General features: G+C 42.2%; 1 protein-coding gene across 3 annotated transcripts in view; it reads right to left on the bottom strand.

The window, feature by feature from the left end:
• The window catches only part of USP4 (ubiquitin specific peptidase 4), a 31,770-nt gene extending 9,174 nt beyond the window's left edge, over window positions 1-22,596 (bottom strand). The window contains exons 1-13 of one of the 3 annotated variants that reach the window (XM_069028216.1): window positions 22,438-22,596; window positions 22,152-22,309; window positions 21,780-21,910; window positions 18,208-18,334; window positions 17,549-17,694; window positions 17,287-17,348; window positions 11,247-11,390; window positions 10,488-10,605; window positions 9,125-9,298; window positions 8,361-8,519; window positions 7,313-7,537; window positions 5,667-5,750; window positions 5,207-5,301 (exon numbers count right to left, since the gene is read on the bottom strand). In XM_069028216.1, the coding sequence (XP_068884317.1) occupies window positions 5,207-5,301; window positions 5,667-5,750; window positions 7,313-7,537; window positions 8,361-8,519; window positions 9,125-9,298; window positions 10,488-10,605; window positions 11,247-11,390; window positions 17,287-17,348; window positions 17,549-17,694; window positions 18,208-18,334; window positions 21,780-21,910; window positions 22,152-22,309; window positions 22,438-22,544 (1,730 nt within the window). In that variant the 5' untranslated portion in view covers window positions 22,545-22,596. The remainder of the gene's footprint in view (window positions 1-5,206; window positions 5,302-5,666; window positions 5,751-7,312; window positions 7,538-8,360; window positions 8,520-9,124; window positions 9,299-10,487; window positions 10,606-11,246; window positions 11,391-17,286; window positions 17,349-17,548; window positions 17,695-18,207; window positions 18,335-21,779; window positions 21,911-22,151; window positions 22,310-22,437) is intronic. The other 2 variants (XM_069028214.1, XM_069028215.1) reach the window with 2 other exon arrangements.
• Between the last annotated feature and the right edge of the window lie 597 nt (window positions 22,597-23,193).

Here is a 23,193-nt window from a genome sequence, read left to right as displayed (position 1 = left end):
ACTGACACCGTTTCAAGGCTTCTACCAACCCCCTCCACTTCTGCATCTCAGCTCTTCTCTGATGCTAAATATTAACACAACTTGCACCAGGACTACCTGACAGTTCCGAGCCTGTCAAGTTGAGAAAGAGATAAGTGCAAAGCCTCGTGAAAGAACAGGCCTGGAGAATTTTCAAAATTCCCAAATTCTCCTTTCCTTTCAGCTGACTTGGGAAAGAAAATGTAAAGTTTTGTCCTCTTGTGTAAAAGGTGCCAGGTTCATTTTGGGATGCACTGCAAAGTTACTTAAAGTCACCTAAATATCAAGAAGCCCAGTGGTATTTGCATTTATTCTTTCTGAGGTTCTACTATCCCAGAGCACAACAGGTGAGATAATACACCAGAACTGATGAACTAGAAACTGAGCAGTTCAGAGGAAAAATGTATCTTAGACATCCAGGGCACACCTTTGTTTTCCATATTGCAATCCATTCAGACTAAGTTCCAAATGGAGTCCAGTTCTCACCCCCTTCCTCACTCCCCCAGATTCAGCATTCCCCACCACTTCAGTAGCACATGGAAACTCACAATACACATCTCAAGATGTCCAAGATGCCCTGCAAAAACCAGAAGGCTGAATGTGTCTTCCCTCATAACCCTATGTGAAAACAGGAAAACCCCCCAGTTTTTTCCACCACTGAAATAACCCACAAAAGGTGCAAGCCCAATATTCCATACATCCCACATACTGCACATTTCCCAAATTTCACCAACAGCAGTCTGGACTACAATATCTGACTCTGCAGACCATATCCTTGGTCAAGCAAATGCTCAGAAAAGCCAAGGCCCATTCCAGCTGCTCTATTCCTGCTGCAATGTGTTGTGAGAGCTCCTGCTCAGTGACATTTCCAACCCAAGCACTTCAGGGAAATCCATGATCTGCTCAATAACAAACCAACAGAGGCTCAAATAACAAGCTGAGACTCAACAGACACTGATGTCAAAAGCAAGACACCAGTACAAAAGAACTGAATTTTTTTTTTTTTTAATCACAGCCCTGCTGGAGCACCTATCTCCTGCAGTGTTAAGAGTTTCCAAATTTTGAATTGTGTGTTGTCAGCTGGCCAGTGCACAATACAATAAAATCAGAAGTCTGTGAAACCACAGGGGTGTTGCTTTCACAGGCAGGCCTGGCTACTACTCTCAGCAAACCAAACCTGCAGAAACACTGTAAGAGACTGACATTTATATTTAAATTTTTTCAGTCCTGAGACTTAAGACGATGCTAAGAAACGTACAGAAGGCAAGAACTGCCAGTTTAAGTTACAACCAGATCCTACAGCTTCAGAACCACTGAAACAACTGATTTCTGTCACAGGAGACAGCCACAAAGGTGATCACAAGTGGAAGATCTGCTGGACTCAGAGCAATGTCGTGTTTAGAGGGGGCAAATGAGAGCAAGGAACGAAGGAACAATCGGATGGCAGCTGCTCATGAACTCAGAGCCCCGGGGCTTTGTACTGCCCTATCATTACCCACTCATTCTTTGGATTCTCAGAGTCCAGCAAACAACCACAGATGATTACTGAAACAACCTTGGTTTCCTTTTGCCAGTGGAAGGGAGGAGTGCTTTTCAGGTGAGGAAACTGTTAACACCTTTTAAAAACATCATTTAAATGGAAGGGTAGAGTCTTCAGTTTATCACAGCTTCTCTCAGAATTCACTCTGGTGTGGCTACAAGGAAGAACAAAAGAGAAGGCCCATGAGCTCATCCCAATTCAAAGACTAAGCAACAAAATCCTTCAGAAAAAGACCTCAAAAATCAATAGGACCCACGGAGTCATCTGTGTAATGCAATGGGGAATGCACACAAGTTCTGGAGAAATATACATGAGAAATATCTCTTTCTGAATATGCTGTACTGATTTAACTCTGGTTTGGATAGTTTTCCCTTTGTTTTCTAACCAGTGAAAGAAACATAGCATCTAACTGCAACCACTGAAAACAAGGAGCGAGATGTACACATTACAGTTTCCCATGGGGAAGTCTCACCACCGGACATTACTTGGAAATAAGAGCACACGATGAGTATATAAAAGGGACAGAATCAATAAAACATGAATTAGGAAAGAGTTCAAGTACATGAGACAGCAAGTATCATGAAGTATCATCTAAATACAAGAGACACTTTGATTCTAGGAAACATCTTTTCCTTGAATAAAAAGAACTAATGGTACACAGTCATATCCCAGGTTGCATCATGTGTCAACTTGAAACACATCTAGGTTAACATTTAGCACCTAAGAACATACCCTGCAAAAGGTGCCAGGACTACCAGATAATCCCTCTCGAGTTTGTTTTTCCCACCTGACAGCTGACATAGCTCTCACTTGGCTTTGCTGCACGGAGCCCAATACCCTGAAATGATGCAGCTTTCCTATTTGATTTACAACGTAAGTAATGCTGTTAAAAAACCCATCCATTCTGTAACTTCTATTTCCCCAGACTTTCCTAGAAGCTGGTATGTTTTAGTCTTACCACACAAGGCCATTAAGTGATTCAAACAAATCCTAGGAAAAATTTAGGTTTGCAAAACATGGTAGGCCAGCAGCTTCCAGAAGGATTCTTCCTTTCTTAAAAAGCAATTGCTATCTTGTCAGCCCAACACTCTAGAAAGTGTTCTTAAGAGTTTCTTTTGTGGCAATATCTAGTATAAATGTAGTGCAAACAAATGTTTGATTTAGTTAGCATGGTTTATTGAGTCTTTTTTAGGTTATTTATTTCAATTGTGAATTTTGGGTGAAAATACTGTGACTGTAAAACCCTACCACTGTTGTACTTTCTAATAAAAGGCATCTGTTCCCCTTCATTAATTGATGCAGTTTTTTTTCAGGAACAGGAGAGAGATGCATCACTCAGTGTAACCAGTGATACACCCCACAGCTCCATCACCAGTGCAGGAGCACCTTTTCCAAGCTGAACATTTCATGGACTATGGGGGCATGCAGAGCACCCTTAAAGTCATAAGCAGCAAGTCATTTCCTGTCACTTCTCTAAAGAATTGGCCTTAATTTAAGAAGAAAAATATGCTTTTTAGTGAGAAACTCTTATTCATTGACTTTGGAGAAATAAAACGTTTCTCAACATTTCAATTGGAAACAAGATCGTTCTTTAAAGGTGGAAGGTTCTGAAAGACTTACATTTTTTAAAATATTTTTTATTTCTCCCTTTAATAAACAGGAAGATGTTTGCTAAGAAGTTGCTGAGATATCAGAAACTCCTGAAGTTATTGGCAGCAGCAGTCTGAACAAACAACCACCACATAGCACACTCCCCAGCCACACATCACACAGCACCTGCAGGAGGGCAGAAACCTGATCTGCCACATCACTGTCCAAAACTTCTGCCAGAAACACGACAGCTTGAACAGCACTTGACAAGTTCCTCTTTAACTGTAAAATCATCCTTTCTGGAAGAAGCAGAAGGCAGAGATGTACATCCATGACTACAAGTACATTCCCTAATGGAAAACACGTCTTGAAGCTGGCAGGACAAAACAATAATAGATGGAAACAAAATGGAATTAAAGAACCTTCACACTACTATTACCATTTCTTGAATGATTTAATTAAATCTTAGAACACCTAACAGCAGACTTTTTATAGCCAGACAAGGCAGGTAGAATGTCCACACTAGAAGTAATTATGCATTTGCCTTTAAAACACATTCCTCTTTATGAACAAGCGTTTCTCTGCTGGTTTTTTGAGACAAGACTTCCTTTCAATAAAAGGATGCTGGTTTTTAGCTGTAGTTAGAATATTACTTTATATATCTTTTTCCTGGCGGCATTACCCGTTCCTATGAGCAGCTTTTTCCTAATTCTTGCCCTGGTGCCTGGCTGCTTGCTCTTGCCCCTCAGTGCTGAAAAGATCTTGGAGGGTGTACATGGAAAAACAGGATTTGCAAAACTTCCTCCTGCTACCTCTCCTCTTCCTTGGAAGGCTATTTTTAACCCAGGTCAGTTCACTCACTGTGAATCACAGCAGCACCTCATTTACAGTTGTCCTTCACATAAAAGGAAGTGGCAATTGCAAAGGAAAATACACTTGGGAGCTGCAGTTCAGCCAATGCTTCCCCCACACCCCAGAGCAGACCTGATTCAGACAGTTGTTTTCTGTGGAGAGATTTACAACATGCTATGCCTGTATGAAAGCAGGGCTTTTTTGCAATTACCACTGTAATATCATGCTTCTTGTTTTTAAAATGTTTTACTTGCTGAAGAGACAGACTTACAAACTAACACTCTACAACACTCTCCCAAACAGACTTCACAGAAGACAAACATCCTTCCCAGGCATCCTAACTGGTCACACAATTGAAGACAACAACAACATGACAAAAACTTTTACAAAACTTCTTCATTACATCTCAGCAATAAGGTCACAACAGACAGCAGGACAAATGGCACCAGTATGTCACAGCAAACCACCCTGTGAAAGGTTCACACAGCACCACAGAATGTCAGTGCAGGTCTGCACACAGACCCAACAATTTCATGGCAGCAATATTCTTGCACTGGAATGTTCTCACAACTTTTGCTCTCCTCACCTCACCAGATATCAGAGGTGACTGGAAATACCTCACCCACCACACACAGGTAGAACATCAAGTGCAACCAAATCCTCAGCTTTGCTCAAGGCCCTCACAACCACAATTTAGATACAAACAGTGTTTAGCACCAGTCAAGAGTCTATGAAGAACCCTCAGTCATGGTGCTCTAACAGCTATGATGGATTTTGGAAAGGCACAGTACAACACCTTAGACTTCATACTATCCTAGTAACAACCCAAGGCTTTTGGCTGATTTGGAAAACACAAGAACAACAAGCTTGAGCAAAACTAAAAATGTCAGTGAGAGCATGACTGTAACCCAGACATAATTATATCTGAAAGAGGCTTGTAGGAAGTTCTAAACTGCATAACACAGACCAAACTAGAAGTTCATTATGACCGAAGGGCCATAACCTCCTGTGTTAGAACAATACCTGCTGAACACTGCACATGCTTATCTGCTGGTAAGAGCAGTGCTGCATTACTGCTGAGTCATGCAGAAGGTCCACAAGAAGCCTTAGGTTTTGGGAGGGAACAGGAATCGGGTTTTAGAACCTGAAACCAAAGCAAATGTTTTGCAGTATTCTTCACATGTGGCATTTTCCCAGTTTACTCACACAAAGATGTCGTCTTTTGGCATGATATGATTTAAACCTTCATCCATTTGGAAGATTTTGTGGAATCGGTGATTATACACGTCTGTCACCACCATCTAGGACAGCAAGTGATATTTGCAAAGTGATTACAGTAAAAGCTTACATAAATTTAGGCAAACTACCTTTAAATTCAAGCAACAGTGTATTCCAGTTCTGTGTTGCAATTGTCAGCACACCAACATCAGTTGTACTTTACTTTTCTGTCCCTTCTCTTAAACCTCTCTACTGCAATGGAACTATCAGAATAAACACAGACTGTTTCATGCATCTTTTTAACTCTAGGAGCAAAGAACAGCATTTTAACTTGTTACAGTTTTGTCACTAACCCATTAAGTTCAGCTTATCACCCATATAAAAGCTAAGCCACCAAAATGCTTCAAGAAAAACATTAATCAAAATTACTGTCTGCATTTATCCTTACATTTTCTGCAGGAACACCAGAGAGTTTGGAAAGTGATTCACACAGATCCGAGATGGCCCCCATCATTGGCACCACAACCCGGTACTAGAAACAAAGATAATGTTATGCTTACACCAGGCAAAACAAACCCATGCAAGGCAGAGAGCAAGAAAATGGAAATAAAACCTTAAAACTCCTTAATCTTTAATTTATAAGAGTTCTGCTGAAGTTAAGGTCATAACCACACACTTCAATGTCTTCTGGATCTCAGCTTTACCTTGCAAAGCACGGATTTGGAGGGAATGAAAGCCTTGAACAGCTGGCCTTCTGCTGTGCTCAGGCTCAGCAGTAGTAACACCCAGAAAAAAAAAAAAATCACCAGACACAGCAGCTTACTCTGAACATGAAGCTGCTGTTTCTTTCTGTGATAAAAAACATCTTCGAGCCATTCTCTTCATTACTACTAAAGATCAAGGCAAAAATCTTGACAGATACGGAAATATTGCAAATCAGTTCCTCCAAAACTGCATCAGGACATCCAGTCACTCTGCCTGGGTGCCCCAGCTTGTGCTTCTCTGACATGTGGCAAGCACAAGGCTACTTTAGGGATGTGTGTGTCCATTTGAAAATGAAGTGGGGGGCATATTTAAAACCAGTCTATTGAGGAGGCTGAAAAAGCAAGCATGTCATTTTTCTTTTCTATTTTTTTCCCCAAGAGGAATCACTTTTCAATTCTGTTTGAAATTCAAAGGCCTTACCCATTTAGTATCACAGAACCATAGAATATGCTGAATTGGAAGGGACCCATAAGGATCTTCAAGCCCAACTCCTGGCCCTGCACAGGACACCCCAAGAATCCCACCATGTGCCTGAGAGCCTTGCCCAAACATTCCTCGAACTGATAGGCTTGGTGCTGTGACCACTCACCTGGGGAATCTGTTCCAGTGCCCAACTACCCCCTGGGTGAAAAACTTTTTCCTGATATCCAACCTAAACCTCCCCTGACTCAGCTTCAGGCCATTCCCTGGGGTCCTGTCCCTGGTCACAACAGTGAACAGGTCAGTACCTGCCCCTCTGCTTCCCTCTGTGAGGATGTTGAAGACCACAGTGAAGTCTCTCCCCTCAGTCTCCTCCAGGCTGAACAAACCCAGTGGTATCATAAGGCTTCCCCTCCAGACCCTTCACCATCCTCAGGGCTCTCTTTGGACAGTCTCTATTAACAGAGTCATGTCTTTTTTATATTGTGATGACCTAAACTGCTCCCAGCACTTGAGGTGAGGCTGCCACAGTGCAGAGCAGAGTGGGACAGTCCCCTCCTTGGACAGGCTGGTGATGCTGTGTGCCCCAGCACACAATGTAAGTTACATCTTTACCTTTTCCAAGGTAAACATGACAGTGCAAGCACATTGCTGCTTTCAGGGAGCACCACATCAAACAGGTCATCTCACCACAGGAAGGCACTTCCAGCTGACCATGACCTTAGTTTCGTGAGCCAAGCTTTCACAAAGTCACTTGATTTCACATGCCAGATTTTTCATTAAAAAACCCATACTACCTCACTGAAAGGTGGACATCAATGTCCTTTAGATCACTTTTGAGAGTCTCAACTTTAAAACCTAAAAGAACTCAGATGACTTAAAGAAATGTGTGTCTTCAACATGCCTCACCTGGACAGGTCTGCGCTGTGGGTCTGCATATACCAGGGTAACTTCCATGAGACGGTCCCTCCTCAAGGGCAGTGGGAGAGTTAAGTAACAGAAGGGATCAAAAGTCACAGAAACTTTAGAGCATTTGGGACAAACAAGGGTAGACTTGAAAAGACCATGAAAAATATCCACAATGATGGAATCATTCCTCAGCCTATGATTCTCCCATGCCTCTTTTGCCACCTCCTATAAAAATAATTTAAAAAAATATATTAGAAGTTATTTCTTGCAAAGATTTCTACAGTATGGTGAGCACCAGGACCAAAGAAAACTTGGAAAATTGATACTGATAGGTCAATTTCATAGGGAAGGGGCTCTACCAGTATGTCCAACCTAACTGGGATTTCTTCTCAGTGAAATAAGGGCCTTGCATCGAGTCAAATTTAATCTATCTGTTTTAGCTGAGTTTGAACAGGCATTCCTTGGTGCACACAATGCCAGAAGCATGAATGGAGCTGAGAGGACAGTAACAGGGTCACATGCTGCTCTTCAGGACAACCAGATATGCTCCACTCCCCAGGAGGAATGGGAGTGCTGCCTCTTGCTTTGGAAAGGCAACTGCAGTTACAGATTTCAAGGAAAAAGTAAAGAGGTTTTTCTTCTTGGAAAATGATGGCCATATTTCACAAAGAAAGTCTAAAAGGAGACAAATTACAATCCCCTGAAGACTTTCACAAGACAACTTATAAACTCCTTAGCAAAGGGCATCTGGCATTTGCTCAGTGCAATCAGAGGCTGCTCTTAGCATGAGAAATCTAGTCTCAGGAAGAAAACTGAACACAAGAAACTTACTGGGCCTCTATCAGGTAAACCTCATGAGAGAATTACTTTTCTCTATTTAGGTAGAGTGCCCCAAGGCATGACAAGGTTCTCCTGTGCCAGGGACACTGCTCTGTAGGAAGGATGTTTGTGCAGCCTGTGAGCAGGAAGGCCAGGAAGCATCCCAGAACCCAACTAAATACCCTAGGAAGAAGCACTGGGCCCTATCCTCAAATAAAGGGCACTGTACCAAATCAGGTCTGCCATTGGCATCCTTCAGCTCCAAGTAGGGCTTCTTCTTCACTCTGTTCAAATCCTCATGCAAGCCATCTAGTAGAAAAGCCAAGAGCTCCTGGGAATCCTGCTGCTGGTATCCTGAAAACTGCGGAGCGAATCGCCCAACCTGTGTCTGAAACACGAAGGCAAAAGTGAGGGGATATAAAACGCTCAGGTCATGGCTTTTGCAGAGATCAGCTCCCCTCTACCTTCTGTTGGCAGCAGGCCATGGTGAACTGGATGCTACTGCAGGGAAAGGTGCCAGAACAATTTCCCCAGCTACTTTCAGTAATTCAGCTGAAAGAAGCTCTTCACACTGAAGCAATGAGAACATTACACCAATAAACAGAGTTATAGACAAGGAGATGCATTTTGCTCTTCACTTTTTAATTTAATTTTTTGGATTTGTGACTTGCACACCATTTCTCACTAACCAAAGTTCACAGCTGGCAATTCATATGATCATGCCCAGTTTTGCAGCAAAGATCATTCTGATTCATCTGTAAACAGCTCTCAGGCTGGCAGGTCATTTACTAAGTAACATTAAAAAGCAGCAGCCAACTCTGAGGAAGGACGCTGCTCACCAGCAAGTTCCTCCCTGTACCATGAAAAGCATTTATGCAAAACATGAAACACTGGAGCAATTCTGTCCTTACTGCCTTCATTACATCAAAATATGTTATGCTTTCACTGTTTCTTCTGTCCCAAAGTTGTGCTACAGGAACATGGCACACTTACTTTAAACATACGTGGGGCCACATGAGACTGTCTCCCAGACCACATCTGTTTAATGAGATCTGCATAGGCTTCTGCAATTTCTCCCCTCATCCCCAGTGGGTTGTTCTGATTTATTTCAGCTTCATATTTGTCTTCCAGGAAATAGTCAGTCAGAGGAGGAGTATTGCTCAGGCACTGAAAAAGTATTAGGAAAATTAATTTACTGCACAGGACAATAGATACGTGTGACAACAAAACAACAAAACCAACTTTCACACTAGGACGTGTACCAAGTTCACAAAACTGGCAAGACTCAAGAACATGTTTAGTAAAACAAAAACAAAAAAAGAAAATATTAAGGCAGAAATCGGCATTTGAAAGACTGATATCTAGAAAATTAAAGAGTAACTGTAAATACAAGAAAGTAAGTAATTGGTCCTTAACATGACTAGTTTGCATGATAAATTAAGATTGAAGCATGTTTGAATTAAATCACCTTGACAATAAAAAATTTTGAAGTTGTCTCTTAGCTAAGTCCAAGAAAACATAAAGTGGCTAAAGGTTACAATGACACAACTGAAAATGAAGTCATGTTGAACAAAAAGCAGGGCAGTCCAACTTTATTGTGGTGCTCTGAATACCACATGCATAATGCATTACAGTTATTTTAAGACCTGTTCCAGATTTCAAAGCCATCACAGAGTGACTGAAGTAATTTCACACCACTGGTACCATACCAGAAGTTTGCCCATTTCTTAAATCAAAGTTCATACAATTTGTCTCATATTTTGTTTGAACTTCTTAGCAAAAAACTAACCCTAACAAGTTTCTGCATTCTTTAAAATCAAAAAAATAATCCTAAGAAAATTAAGTTTAAAAGTAAAGAAATAATTATTAGCTTTGCATCACTGTTTCAACCTTAACACCTTGCACAATGAACCTGAACCCTTCCTGTGGCTTTTCATGCCCTTAATTTTTCAAGAATCTTTAACACAGGCCCAGAACTGCATGCAGTGACCTGCTCAGGTCACTTGTGCAGCCCACACAAGTCAAAACATCCTCCACATCAGCCCATTTTTGGCAAGGGACAGCACTGGGACCTTATGTTACAGTCAGGCATCTGTTTTGTACAACGTCCCCAGGCCATTTCAGATGCCACATATTTCAGATTCAGTCCCTAATACTGTAGTAAGTTTTATAGTACTAATGTGCTAAACATAAGCCAAACTAAACAAGAACTGATTTTTCAGTCTGGTTTTTTTTTTTTGAGGTGTAGTCTCTTCATGGAACCACATAAATATATTCTTTTCTTTTCACAGATTTTAATCCACAATATCCATGAGACTGATCTTTAATTCTAATGAGGGCTCTATCTAATTCTTACCTGTAATGCAGAATTCATGAAGCAGGTGTTTCCAAGGTTACTGAGTCCACAGAGTCCAGGTTGTGACAGGGAAGCAGTGTCCCTGCAGTTGTAAGAGTTACAGACAAATCCAGAACCTCTGGAAAAAAAGACAATACAGTGAACTCCACAATGAGTTTGTTGAGTCTCAATGCTACTTAAAAGTCACATCAAACACAAGTCAGAAAACTGTGTACTGAAATTTTTTAACCAGGCTACCCATTTCTGCTGCTTCATAGGGTCTAATGCTGAATACCAGGAACACAAAGTATATGTGCTAACTTTGGAAACATTAATCCTTACAAAGTCTATTATTAATTTACGGCTCATAACACGTTCATTTCCTCTGTCTGTAAGTATACAGCACACTATCCTAATGCAGCAAAGGTCTATATAATACACTTTAAGAAATAATAATAAAATTATGATCTGTACCTGGAAAGGCTTCTACCATAATGGCACATAGACAAAAGAATATAATCCCTTCCCTCATGCTCCAAGTCACCTCAAAAAACAGGCAATGCTCTGGCAGTTAGTACGCTCTGGAACATGCACTACTTTCGCAAGTGAGCAAGGAACAGCAGAAGGCAGTGGTTTCAAAAAGCAAAGTTTGATAAACAGGCACACAAGAGTAGTAGAACTCCTCTAGGGCACCATCACACTCCTTTTCTATACAGGCAAGGATGCATGGGATCACTCACATGAAGGGTGACGAAACAAAAAGAACATTCCTGCTCTTACCCCCTGCCCAGGTGGGAGCTGTTCAGTCCATAGGAGTTACTGCTATCACCATTAGTAATGACAGAAGTGGCAGACACTGAGGAATAAGAACTTGCTGATGATTTTGAAGAGGTAGTAAAGTTTCTGCTAGTTGCAGTGCTTGATCTGGGAGAAAGGAAAAAGAAGTAGAAACAGTGCTACTACTTTTTTTATCCCCAGCCCCATCTCCTGCAAAACTCCAATGACTTGCTGAGCTACAGTTTGTTACCCCACACAGAATTTACTGATCTGTTTGATCACACTTCCAAACAATTGTCTGGAACAGAAACATGAGGAAAAAAGTATCAGAAGTAGGAGCAACAATTATTGCTTAAAGGCAAATCTGGGTCCCAGATAGAAATAAGTAGCAATTCAGACAGTGTGAGTGAAAGGGAAGCAAGCTTTAATTTTATGAGTAAACCACCTTGAAATAAGCAAGCAAAACCCCCCAAATCTTAAGACCTCAAAACACTCTACCTGCATTAAAAAGTGAGCAGGTCAGTCCTTCCCTACCTGAAACTCAGACCATCTATTTAAACACAACATTAATGAGGAAGATAACCAACAAGGCACTAAAATTCAACAGTGTCCTGTCATAGCTCCAAAAAAAAAAAAGCAAAACCGCAAGATAGTACTAAATTAATAAGCTTAAATAAACTATTTTAACGCTAATTTATTTCTCTGTAGTAAGAGTTGACTGGGATTTGGCCTAATCTATCCATCGTAGCCCAAATAAACACACAAATCCAAAAGCAAAAAGGTGCAGGTCACCAATAGCCACACAATGGTGGCTACTACTCCCAAAACAGAGCAGAGAGGCAGCAGAGGACAGAGCCCTCAAGCTTCAGCTTGTCCATTTATTATTTTTTAATGTGGCCCTCTTTTTCAAAGGATACAAACTAAAAATGCATATTCATCGTTCAGATGGGACTAAAAAAATGTGCTGGAAAACCTCTGTGGGGACAAAACTATACAACAATGAACAAGCCATAATGGCCATGACAAGGCATAACAGCTGGACAGGCTTATCAGTTTGGAAATATAATAGCAGTAAAATAAATACAGAAGTAAACAAGTTACAACAGGAGCTTCCAGATGAAATTGCAAAAAACCCCAAACACAGTCAAAATCCGCAGCATGCTAAAAAAGCCACCTGCCAGCACAACCAAAAAGTATACTGGAAAATGTCCTAGAAAGCATGAGATCTACCAGAATAACTGAGATAACCATTTCTGGGACAATACACAACCTCCTGTCATTAAATGTTGGAGATGGAACTTCAAGATTACCTGGACACCAAAGTAAGATCAATGGGAGAACAGAAGGTCTAGACTAAATAATTATCAGACTCATGCTCCTAAGCGTGGGTTTCAAGGTTCAAGAATAAAACAATTTAGCTAACATCAGCATGTAAATCCATTAACAACACATTTTAGAAGTTTGAAGTAGCGAATTATCTAGAAGCAAAGGGGAGCAATCTAGAAAATGCTAGACTTGAAAGCTGTTTGATCTCCAAGAGAGAGAACAGAAAAAAATCTATTGGTGAAAAAGGAAAAGGAGGACAATCTCCTAATGGATTTCAAATAGAAGCATAGAGACAGTGCTTCAGCAAGAGCCATGTGGCAACTGAAGAGTTCCAAGTACTTCAACAGCATCCTACACAAACAAAAAAAGCTAAGAATTACAAAGGAAGATAAAAGATCAGAAAGCAAAGGTGAGATACAATCACAGAGTGGAGAAAAGTCTACCTACAAAGTCATCCAGGTTCTTGAGTGAATTCCTGCTAGAAAATTGGGAAGGTTCATATAAGTAGCAAAACAACAAGAGAGGTTAACAGCTTTCCATGTGAGGAGATTAAAAAAACAGAAATCAAATACATTTCGGAAGATAAAAAATTCTACATATTGCTACATTTTAGAAGTTACTCATCTATGTGTAACAACTGAAGAAAGGATTTACTAAGGACAGCTGCTTCCCCTCATTTCACAAGATGCTCACAAAGGCGGCCATTGATTCCAGGTGAAGGGCACAGAGAGCAGCTAAGAAAAACTTTTTTTTCTGAAAGCGTCCCACTTGAAGGCTGGAAAGCAATTGTTAATGACCCCACAGTACTCCAGGCTCTTGAGAAGACTGCCTCACTCTCACACAGAGGTGACAACAGAACACCTGGACACCAAATATTTATCCCCAATGCCACAAAAAGGGTTTCTGTGGAAGGCGCAGAGTTTGACTGGTCAAAGGCACCTGCCCCTCCACTGCCATTTCTCACAGTATGTGACTTCTGCTCCCTCAGAAATGGAGGCCCCAAGACCTTGCTTTGAAGTAAGAGAATAAAGTTATCTCTTCTTTGACATTTGTGACTTGGAACCTTCCAAAATGTTCTGGCCGACGCGGTGGGTTACCACTGAAACACAACTTCATCTTCACAATACTGAAGCACATTGTCTCCATCTGCATGTAAAGACAGTTGCTTTATGTCTTGCTACAAAACCTGTCAAAAACCCACACAAACGGCAAGTGAGGAGAAATCTGGAGACTTACGGATAAAGAGGACAAAATCAGATCACTCTGAATCCATATAGTTGTTAAGCAAAAAACCTTCTAAGCTAAACAATTTGGAAAAATATTGTTAAAGGCTTTCAAGTGGTTGAAAAACAAATAGAAAAAGTGTTTCCACTGAGTTGAGGCCACCCTCAGAGCACAAGGTAGAGTCAGTCCTCCTTTACAAAACCAGTAATAACATAGTAATTTTGTGACAAAAGGTTTTTGTCAGAGCCAGGTAAGCTGGGATTTCCATTTAACTGACAAAGCAGAAGCCCTAATGGATGCTCATTTAGAAAGTTCTTACATGCAAAAGCCTCTGTAACTTATGTTACATCCTCAGGGCTCCTCTTCAAGCCCGGCATCTGCTGCAAACTCAAGCACTTCAAAGTCATGGAATAAAGATCTGCTGTGCCAGTTTGGCCAAATCTAGAAATATATCCCCTGAGAGAAGGCAGGCTACAACCAGCCCTCCCCCACCAGGTTCAGGAAAAAATAAATTTTCCTCGAAGGAAAGTGAAAGAGATAAAAACTATTTATTTAACAAACACACAGGAAAAGGGATAATGATGCTAAATAATAAAACCTCCCGCTCTGCTGAGAGATAGCTGGGGGAAAATTCAGAGTCCTTCTGTAGATCTCTCTCTCCCCCTCCTGGGAGCTGGGACAGGGTGGTGGGCCCACCTCCAGGGCCAAGGCCTCGGTGGAAAGTCCTCCCAATATATTCTGATGTTGAAACAGTCCAGCAGAGAGAAAAGGGAGAAAACGAAGTCCCAGGAAAACAAAAGTTCAACTCCCCGAAGGAAAAGGAGCTGGGGGGAAAAAACTGCCGAAAGCTGGCTGGAAAGGAAAAGCAAACCGGGTGCTTCCCTTCCCTCCCGCTCTCCTGCCGCAGCTGAAAAAAAGTCTCTGTCTCTGTGTGACCTTGAACAAGCTGCAAACTGCTTTGAAAAGTTTTGCTCAGTTTTTCCTTCCCCCTCTCAGGCTCATTTTAAAGGCATAGTAAGGCACAAAAATTGATTTCTGGGCAAAGGGCAGCAATATGGGATACACATCATAAAGTCACCCCAAGACATCCGCACACAAAATATTTAGCCCAGTTGCTGAAGGAGTCCTCTGAAATCACACCGTGTCAGCACACAGTGCCATGAGAAAACAGAGGAGCTGGAAGAGGAAACAGCAGGAAAATTCTAGCTCCAACCAAAGAACCAAAAGGTATTTTAGTGCTGCATATTGCAATGGGAGAGAGATAGCTACCAGGCAGATGCTAAATACAGTTTCACTCCAGTTTTCAAATACAATACCTGATGGAAAAGGTGGTATTTTTAAAGATCTAACATAACTTCTTGTTTGCTTTTGCTAAGAAAATTATATCCAAGATAAAAAAAAAGTGTGCTAGGACTGAAATGGAATTCTGCTATCCCAGGACTTTATTTTGGGAGTCTTGTAAGTAACAATTTAAGAGTACTAAGTTCTGCAGAGTCATTGATAAAATCTTGCTTCAGAAACAAAGTATGCCTCTAATTTTGAAATTCCTAGAATGAGTATAATCCATCCTCTCTTCCAAAACCTTGTCTAGAAGTAAAAGCAGTTTCAAACTACAGTAAGAAGAAAGTAATTTGCTCTTTAGGGAGCAGCAAACTAACAAACAGCAGTGGCCAAGCACAGGTTGAACATACCACCCAAGGACTGCTGTGGAGTTTTAGAGCATTTTTCCTGTAAAATGTCAGCCAGATTGATGGCTGGGGAAACACAAGGACGGCTGCCAAACCAGTGGAAAAGCTATTTCCTCTGGTAGGGGGCCAGTGCCTCCGACAAGCAGCACGTGGTGGGGAAAAATCCTGATGACACAGAACTCACCCACCCCATTTGCACACACACTCTGCGAGTAGGAAGGATATGAACTCCCAGCTTTCCAGAACCTCTTCTGGCACTTGGGCAGTGAGGCAGGTGCTCACCATTTCTCTATCAATAGCAGAGAGCTCTATATCCTGTTTGGTGTATGTCATCAAAACTCTAAATTCGGGAAAAACTCTCTCATAAGCTTACAGTATTAAACTGATGCAGCCCAGAAAAAAAACTCCAAATATTTAAGTTCCCCATGTACTTTCTGCAGCTGAGAAACGGAACACTGAAGCAGAAGTTTGCCTAAGATAGGATAAAGCACAATACAAAGTACAAAAGACAGATAATCCAGTATGTATCACTTAACACAATTATTTCAGCCACCATTGTCAGCACCAAGTCAAACAATTTCACAAGTTTCATGTTATAGTAAGTAAATATTTTTATGTCATTAGAAAATATTAATCTGCATACCAATAACCCCTTTCACTTATGTATCACTAGAGGTTAAATCAAAGCCTTTACATACCAGACTAGCTGCTGACAAAGGACAACCCTGAGGCCTGAGAATGCTACACAGCTCCTTTTCAGCTTTGCTTCATGTGGAAACAAAAGGTTATGACTGGTCTTGCACAGCTGCTTCTTCCATACTGACTGTCAACCAGGTACATGATATGAATGTTTAGCTGCTTTTCACGTGATACTCCTACAGAAAGTTCACTGTAATCCCACAGGCATTTTCCTGATTCATTTACACAGTGTGATCTCTCAAAGTACTGCTTCAAAATAGGTTTCACTGATCTATCCAATCAATTCTTCAAGTTTAACACTAGTGTATCTTGATTTCAAATGAGAGCACTTGGCAGCAAGTTCTGTAAGTTAACTGTATTGTACATAAAATTATTTTCTTTATCAATATCAAGTCTGATGGCCCCTGGGATGGAACTGAGTAGGCCATCAGACAGGTAAAGTCATCAAATTCTATTTTCTACAGTAGGACTTGATATGAACAGTTCCTTATCATTGCAAGCAACTTCCATTCTACACCATTCACTCTATACACACAATATTTCACTAAGCCCTGCAATTACCCATCCCTTCTCTAAATCAGATGGCTCTGAGAGAATCTGTGTCACATTTACAGGCTTCTATAATTGTCTCTTGGTGGAGGGAGGGGGTTGGCCAGCTATTTCTACACCCTTTTCAAGGGGGAACTACCAGAACTCTGACCATTCACTACTGGCAGGTTTGGAAACACTCTCCTAGATCCCTTTTGTTCTACAACAGCAAAAGACAGGTTATTTGTTTCACTGTGCAGAGGTAGCTTTTTAAGCAGACTAGTTCAACACAAATAGCACTTTCGTCTCCTAAGCACTACAGAAAGCCAAAGCTATTTAATCCTCATACAACCTGTTTGAAACAGGCTTTAAAACACAGACTCTTGCTAAGAAAAGAAACCAGCAGCAGAACCACTGAAGAATATTTATATTTGAGATTTTCTCCCCCTGAAAATAACCAAAACAAAGCAAGCCACAACGGCCAGTGATAACCAGGCTTTCACAGAGAACATGTGGTCACTAAAGCCTAGCAAACAAGCTCACAAAATAACAGAAACCGTTAGAACATGCTTGCTTACTTTGCCAGGCAATGGTGTCCAGGCCACGTGCCATCTTCATTTTTCACTTCTATTAAAACAACCTGAAAGAGAGTGCAGGTAATAAGGGTAACTGCAAGTCTGTTAGACATTTTGCAAAAGCATTAGCAAATCCCATTGTCAATGTTTGCTCAAAGTACATAAAGGCAAGTGAAAAAAAATACACATCAGCAAAAGCACTACACGAGACAAAAAAAAAAAAAGAGAGAGAGAGAGAAAAAGTTTAAAAAGTTATGTCCCTTACCTGACCCTGATAGAGTCCTGCATCTTGCACTGTGCTATCCAGCTTGTTGAGCTGCTCATAAGTGTTACTCATATACCTGTTCCACAGCCTGGTTTCCTTCTCAGCTGGGATATTAAATAGTTTTCTCATTTCTTTCTCAATGGTAGCTGTGAGGAAAAAATAAAAACACCAGAATTCCTAAAACACGAGTACTTTTGAAAAACACTAAACTCCTTTAGCAAGGAGGTACATCACTTATCCTTCAAGATTGTTCAAGTAGAAAACATATTATGGAAGTTACAATTGTTCATACAGTTTGTCTAATATTAAGTCTGAAAGAATGAAAAACTTCTGTTTTCAGTCATGTATTAGGCTGTCAAGCCCTCAAATCAATAACATGCAATACACTTTTGAGAACTTTCTGCCCAAAGGCCAACTTCTGTTCATTTGAAAACACAGGTTCAAGTTTTCAGTTATTACTGTCAAGCTGCCCATGAAGATGCTTTTTTCAGTTTAGTGATGTAGATACAGGACAGCTGACATTCAGCATTTTTACATGTGAAAAATATAGCAATGAGAGAGAGAGAAAAGTCAGGTTCACTCCAGTCTGGAGGTTCTGGAGGGCACAGATTATCTCTTGAGACACAGAGCACAGCTTTATCTATCAGAGAACTACTTACCAACAGTATCTGCCTTGCTGAAGTGGCAGCTGATGACATTGTTGGGATCGCTGCTCTCGCACAGCTTCAGCTCCAGGAGATAAACCTCAACCTTATAGTGCTTCACAAACAGCCCATACTCCACCACCTGCACACAGGGAACAAAGCAACACAGAGCTGCAATACTGAGCAGTTCTCCAAAGCACACAGTTCTAAATACTGTGAGCCTTTTGCAGTATTGCAAGGCAAGCCACAAACTGAACACAAACTTGCTCCTAGATTCAGTCACCAGCTTGTTTGGGGAGTTTTTAGTTTTTAAAACAGGAAATCCCAGTGCTTTCCTTCCACAGTGCAAAGTTCCAAAGATCCATCATCACAGTTGAACTGACAGTGTCAGCTAACTACTCATGAAAAATACAAAGCACACAAAGCATTCTAGAAAAAAATTACCTTTTGCCTGTAGTCTTTGGCTAAGTTTTATATAAAAGAAGGAAACCAGGCTGGAAGACTGGAGCAAAATCTCTTCTATCAGAAAAGAGCAAACCAAAGCATTATTTTTCTGCATGGTACACAGAATCTGTCTCATTACTCTCTCCTAGCAAGAACAGAAAAGTACCTCTCAAGTAGTTTCGATGACACTGCTTTATTTCAGAGTACTTTTCAAATCAATTTTGCATTTGAGAGAATATTCCAATAGGTACATTTACCCATGCCATTAGCTTCCAGCGTATTTTTATTTAAAGGTTTCCCTAAGACTAGACACCGCTCATCACCTACAGACCCTAAAACACATTATGCCAGAAAGAAAAGCACATTTCACAGGCCAGTTATGAGACAACCACAATGTAACAGAAGGAGTAAGAAAAAAAAGAAAACCCACACCTCAATCCTCTCCAGAGTTCTTGGCAGCTAAGCCTCTGAAATTGAGACCATATTTCATTGAAAAAGCTGGTATAATTTTTAAGAGTAACAGAGTTTGAGAGGCACTTGGACAATGCCCTTAATTTGCTTTAACTTTCAGTCAGACCTGAATTGGTCAGGCAGTTGTACCAGATGATTAAGTCCATTCCAACTGAAATATTCCATTCTATTCATGTGACATCAGACTTGGTATGATCTACACCTAACATTTTACAGAAAAAACTACCCAGCTTTAGAAACAAACTAAGAATTAAGACCTAGACTTATAGTGACAAGTCCACTAAATTATGCTTGCAGCTTCTGAGGATTGTTGCTTTTAGAAGGTTGTATTAGATATGCAAGGTGCTTTAAAGGTAAATAATTAACAAACACGTTCGGGAAGATCTTCAGTACTTTGCTGTTACAACAGAAAGTAAAGTTCCCTGTTTAAACAGCTTCTTGACAGGCAGAGCAGACTTCTTTCTAAGAAAGCAAAGAAACCAAATCAGAAGTTTTCCGTTTATTTTTCAGAATAAATGTCACTAAACGTGACTTCCTGTTCTCCAGTATTCTGTAGTTAGAAACAAATAAGAACCATATTCAGAAATCAAAGAACTCTTTCTAAGAAGTTTCTGATCAGATCATTGTGTCCATTAGGATGGAGGAATGGAGCCTCTAATCACCTGCAGATGTCTTTTAAACAGCATCTGACCAGCTTCCTTGTTCTTTGCCCAAGTACAACTCAAGTCATGCCATTGGACAGCAATTTCAGCATAACTCAGCTGCTGAGGAAACACATTAATACACTTTCCAGTGGGACTCTATAGACGACTGCCCAAAAACATGTTTTGAGACTATCAAAAGAAACCTGAACAACAAATAAATCTCATCTAATCCTCCTGTACTTGGCTCTGATCATCTGACACAGAGATGGAAGAAACATCTTTTAAAGCTATAAAGATGCCTGAAAATTGCTTCCCAGATCCTACTTTTATGGATATTTTAATGTAAGAATTACAGTTGAACCATCTTTAGGAAAAGGCTTAGAACATTCAAGGACCACAAGTTTAAGTGCTTGACTTTTAATGCTATCTGGGGAATACTGTAACCAGATACTGCCCACATTCTACCCAAGTGCAGCACTGCAGCTTCTATGTCTCACTGACCCACGCTGGATTTTTGTAAGAGGCTGTTACATCCCACAAACCTACTACTCTGCTATATTTTAGCATCTTCTTAAATATTAAAACTCCCTTCAGTTACCAGGTAAACAACAGAGACTGATAGTTTCATAGTAATTCAAAACTTTAAAAATTTACACTTAACTGGACCCAGAATATGTTGTTAGGGCTGTAAACCAGCAAAAGCTCTAATCTACTCCCTTGGTGATTACAGCACTGAAAGCAGCACCAGACATCCCAAGAAAAGAAGGCTCATGCAGTTAAGCCCAAGCATTTCCCCAATAGCTCCCAAATCTCTTGCCAACTTTCCAATTTTTCAGAAAAGGGAGTGTGCAATAACATGCCAGGTTTTGTGAAAGCAGTTAGGCAGTTCATGAAGAAAAGCTTCCTCACTTGGAGAGGCACTGATCGTAACAGTACCAATCCTCGCTCTCAGTGCAGACTTGCAACTCCTCAAGAAGTTACACGTTTCTCTAAAACCACATCTCCTTTACATGCTATAATTATTTTCTCCTTCCCTACTTCTTGCTTCCTTGGGAGTTCTGTCTACTCAGCTGAGTGAACCTGAGGTCACCTGGTGACCCAGGGTTCACTCAACAGTCCTGAAGATGTCAGAATTTCTTACTACATACAATTTCTAGCCCACACTGAACAACAACATTCCAGTGCCACTGATAAACACTTCCTGATCTTACTTCCCTTCTGGTGACACACTTTCCTAGGTCTTGCACACCTTGGAGTAACCCTTACTTACAACATAGTGCTACTTAAACATAAGTGATGTTAATTCTGAACATTATATCAACACTTGGTGTAGTGATCAGTCTTTTAATAGGCCCCAAAGACTGGCATTGCTCTATTTAGTCAGTGCAAAAACCTAAGACTAAAATAAAAACAAAAAATCTTTTACCTATGCACATTTCCAGGGAAAAAAAAAAAAAAAAAACAAGCAAATTTCCAATTTCACCTTCCAGAACAGGTTATATACTCAGAATGCATATACAACTGCATTTCTCAACCAAAAATATGACTTACAGGACAAAACCACATACCCACCTATTAATAAAGATTTTAGAATCACACAATTTTGGAAGAGAAAACAAGACTCACCTTAGACTCCAGAGAAAGTCCCTAATCCATCTCTACTAAAAGACCCATTCTGTCCTGGAAGATCTACAAGTTTGACTAACAACTTACACTTGTTAACAAAGTACAGACTATTCCATGCAATATAAAAGAACTGTACTGGTCCAAAGAATCACAACCAGAACAAGGTTCAGGGTTCTTCCCCCAAATAAACCATTAACTCAGAACACCTGAACATTTAGGCATTTCAGCTGAAATACATGCAAGCTGGTCTTTCAGACAAGGCAAAAAGGCCTCAAGTTATTATCTCCAAAGAGCTGCTGAGAACCTTGCCTTAACTGACATCTGGCAAAATCAACCATCTAAGTTTGATGGAGATCAAAAGCTGAAGCCAGGATGAGGAGAAGTCGATTCACCCATACTTACTTTCCTCACAATGGGCTGCTGCCCGTCTATGCAGCCATACCACGCTACTAGTTTGTTCCAGGCTTCAGTGGGCACCAACACGTAATCCAGCTCATCAATGAGGTGTTCTTTTAAGCTCTGACTTTCTGGATCTAAAACGGAGACAGACGGAAGAGAGCAAACAGCGCGTTTTCTTTTCCAAACCCACACAGGTACTGCCAGGACACCAAGAAACACCGGCGCTCCCAGGGCAGGCAGAGCCCGGCCGGTGCCCTCGCGCACAGAGCGGGGCGGCCGCGTGCCCGCTCCAGCGCTCGGCTTCGAAAGCGAAAGCAGCGCGGGGAAGTTCCGCAGCCGAGCGCGAGCGGCGGCCCCGCTGCCCGCAGCACTCACCGCCGAACAGGCCCGAGTTGTCGATGGGCCCCGGGAACAGGCCCGCGTTGTCGACGGGGCCCGGGAAGAGGTTGGGATCGCCCGGGCCGAACATGTCCCAGCTGTCGAAGCCCACATACTTCTTCCACTGTTTGAACCACCGGCTCTCCACCAGGTACCTGCAACGCACGGCACCGCCCGGCGCGGCTCCTCAGCGGCGGCGCGCGGCCCGGCCCGCAGGCCCCGCCGCCCGCAGGGGAGGGGGACGGGGACGGGGAGGGAGGGGAGGAGGCGCGGGTGTGCTCACCAGGACTCGCCGGGCCGGAGGGCCGTGGCCAGGAGCGGCCCCAGCTCCGCCCGCTGCTCCGCCGGGTCCGGCCGGGCCCGTTCGCCGCCGGCCGCGGCCGCCGCCATGTCCGTGCGCGACACCCGGCGCGGGCGGAGGTCGGAGCGCGCGCGGGCGCGCGGGCGGGTACGCGCTGGGCGAGTGGGAGGGACCGGACCCGCCCCGCCCGCGCGCGCTCCGTGACGGGGTGGGTGGGGCCGCGCGCGCCATGGCGGCGGCCGCCATCTTGCGGCGGCAGCGTGAGGGCGCTTGGGGGATGTAGGAGCTGCCCCGCTGAGCGTCCTCACGGGGGCCGCGGGAAGAGCCCGGGGAGCAGCAGGACTCACCCCCGCGGGGATGGACCTTGTAACCGAGGGGGCTTCGTGGTCGAGAGGCTCCCGGGCCGGCCTCTTTAAGTCCTCAAATACAAACACTTCTGCGAACGCTCTGCTCCTTTCTGCCTCTGCAGCAGCACCAGCCCAGCTTTCCCCAAACTTGCACAGGGTGGCTGCTGCCAGCCCACTACTCTAGGCTCCAGACATCGTGTATTCTCACCTAGATTCTCCTCCCTGAGTTGTGGCTCGGCGAAGATTGAACCCAAGCTGAAACATTTAGTTCTTCATAGAGATTTTCTTTTTCTCTCTCCCGGGGCAGTGTCTCACAAAACAGGTGGCGGAACCATTTGGTTGGACTGTGGTTTCTGTTTTACACGCTCCATTTTCTCACACGGAGCAACTG

This window comes from Aphelocoma coerulescens, chromosome 12 (assembly GCF_041296385.1).
Source record: "Aphelocoma coerulescens isolate FSJ_1873_10779 chromosome 12, UR_Acoe_1.0, whole genome shotgun sequence".
Classification (NCBI taxonomy): domain Eukaryota; kingdom Metazoa; phylum Chordata; class Aves; order Passeriformes; family Corvidae; genus Aphelocoma; species Aphelocoma coerulescens.
Note: the sequence above shows the minus strand (reverse complement) of the source record. Positions and strands in the feature narration are given on the sequence as shown.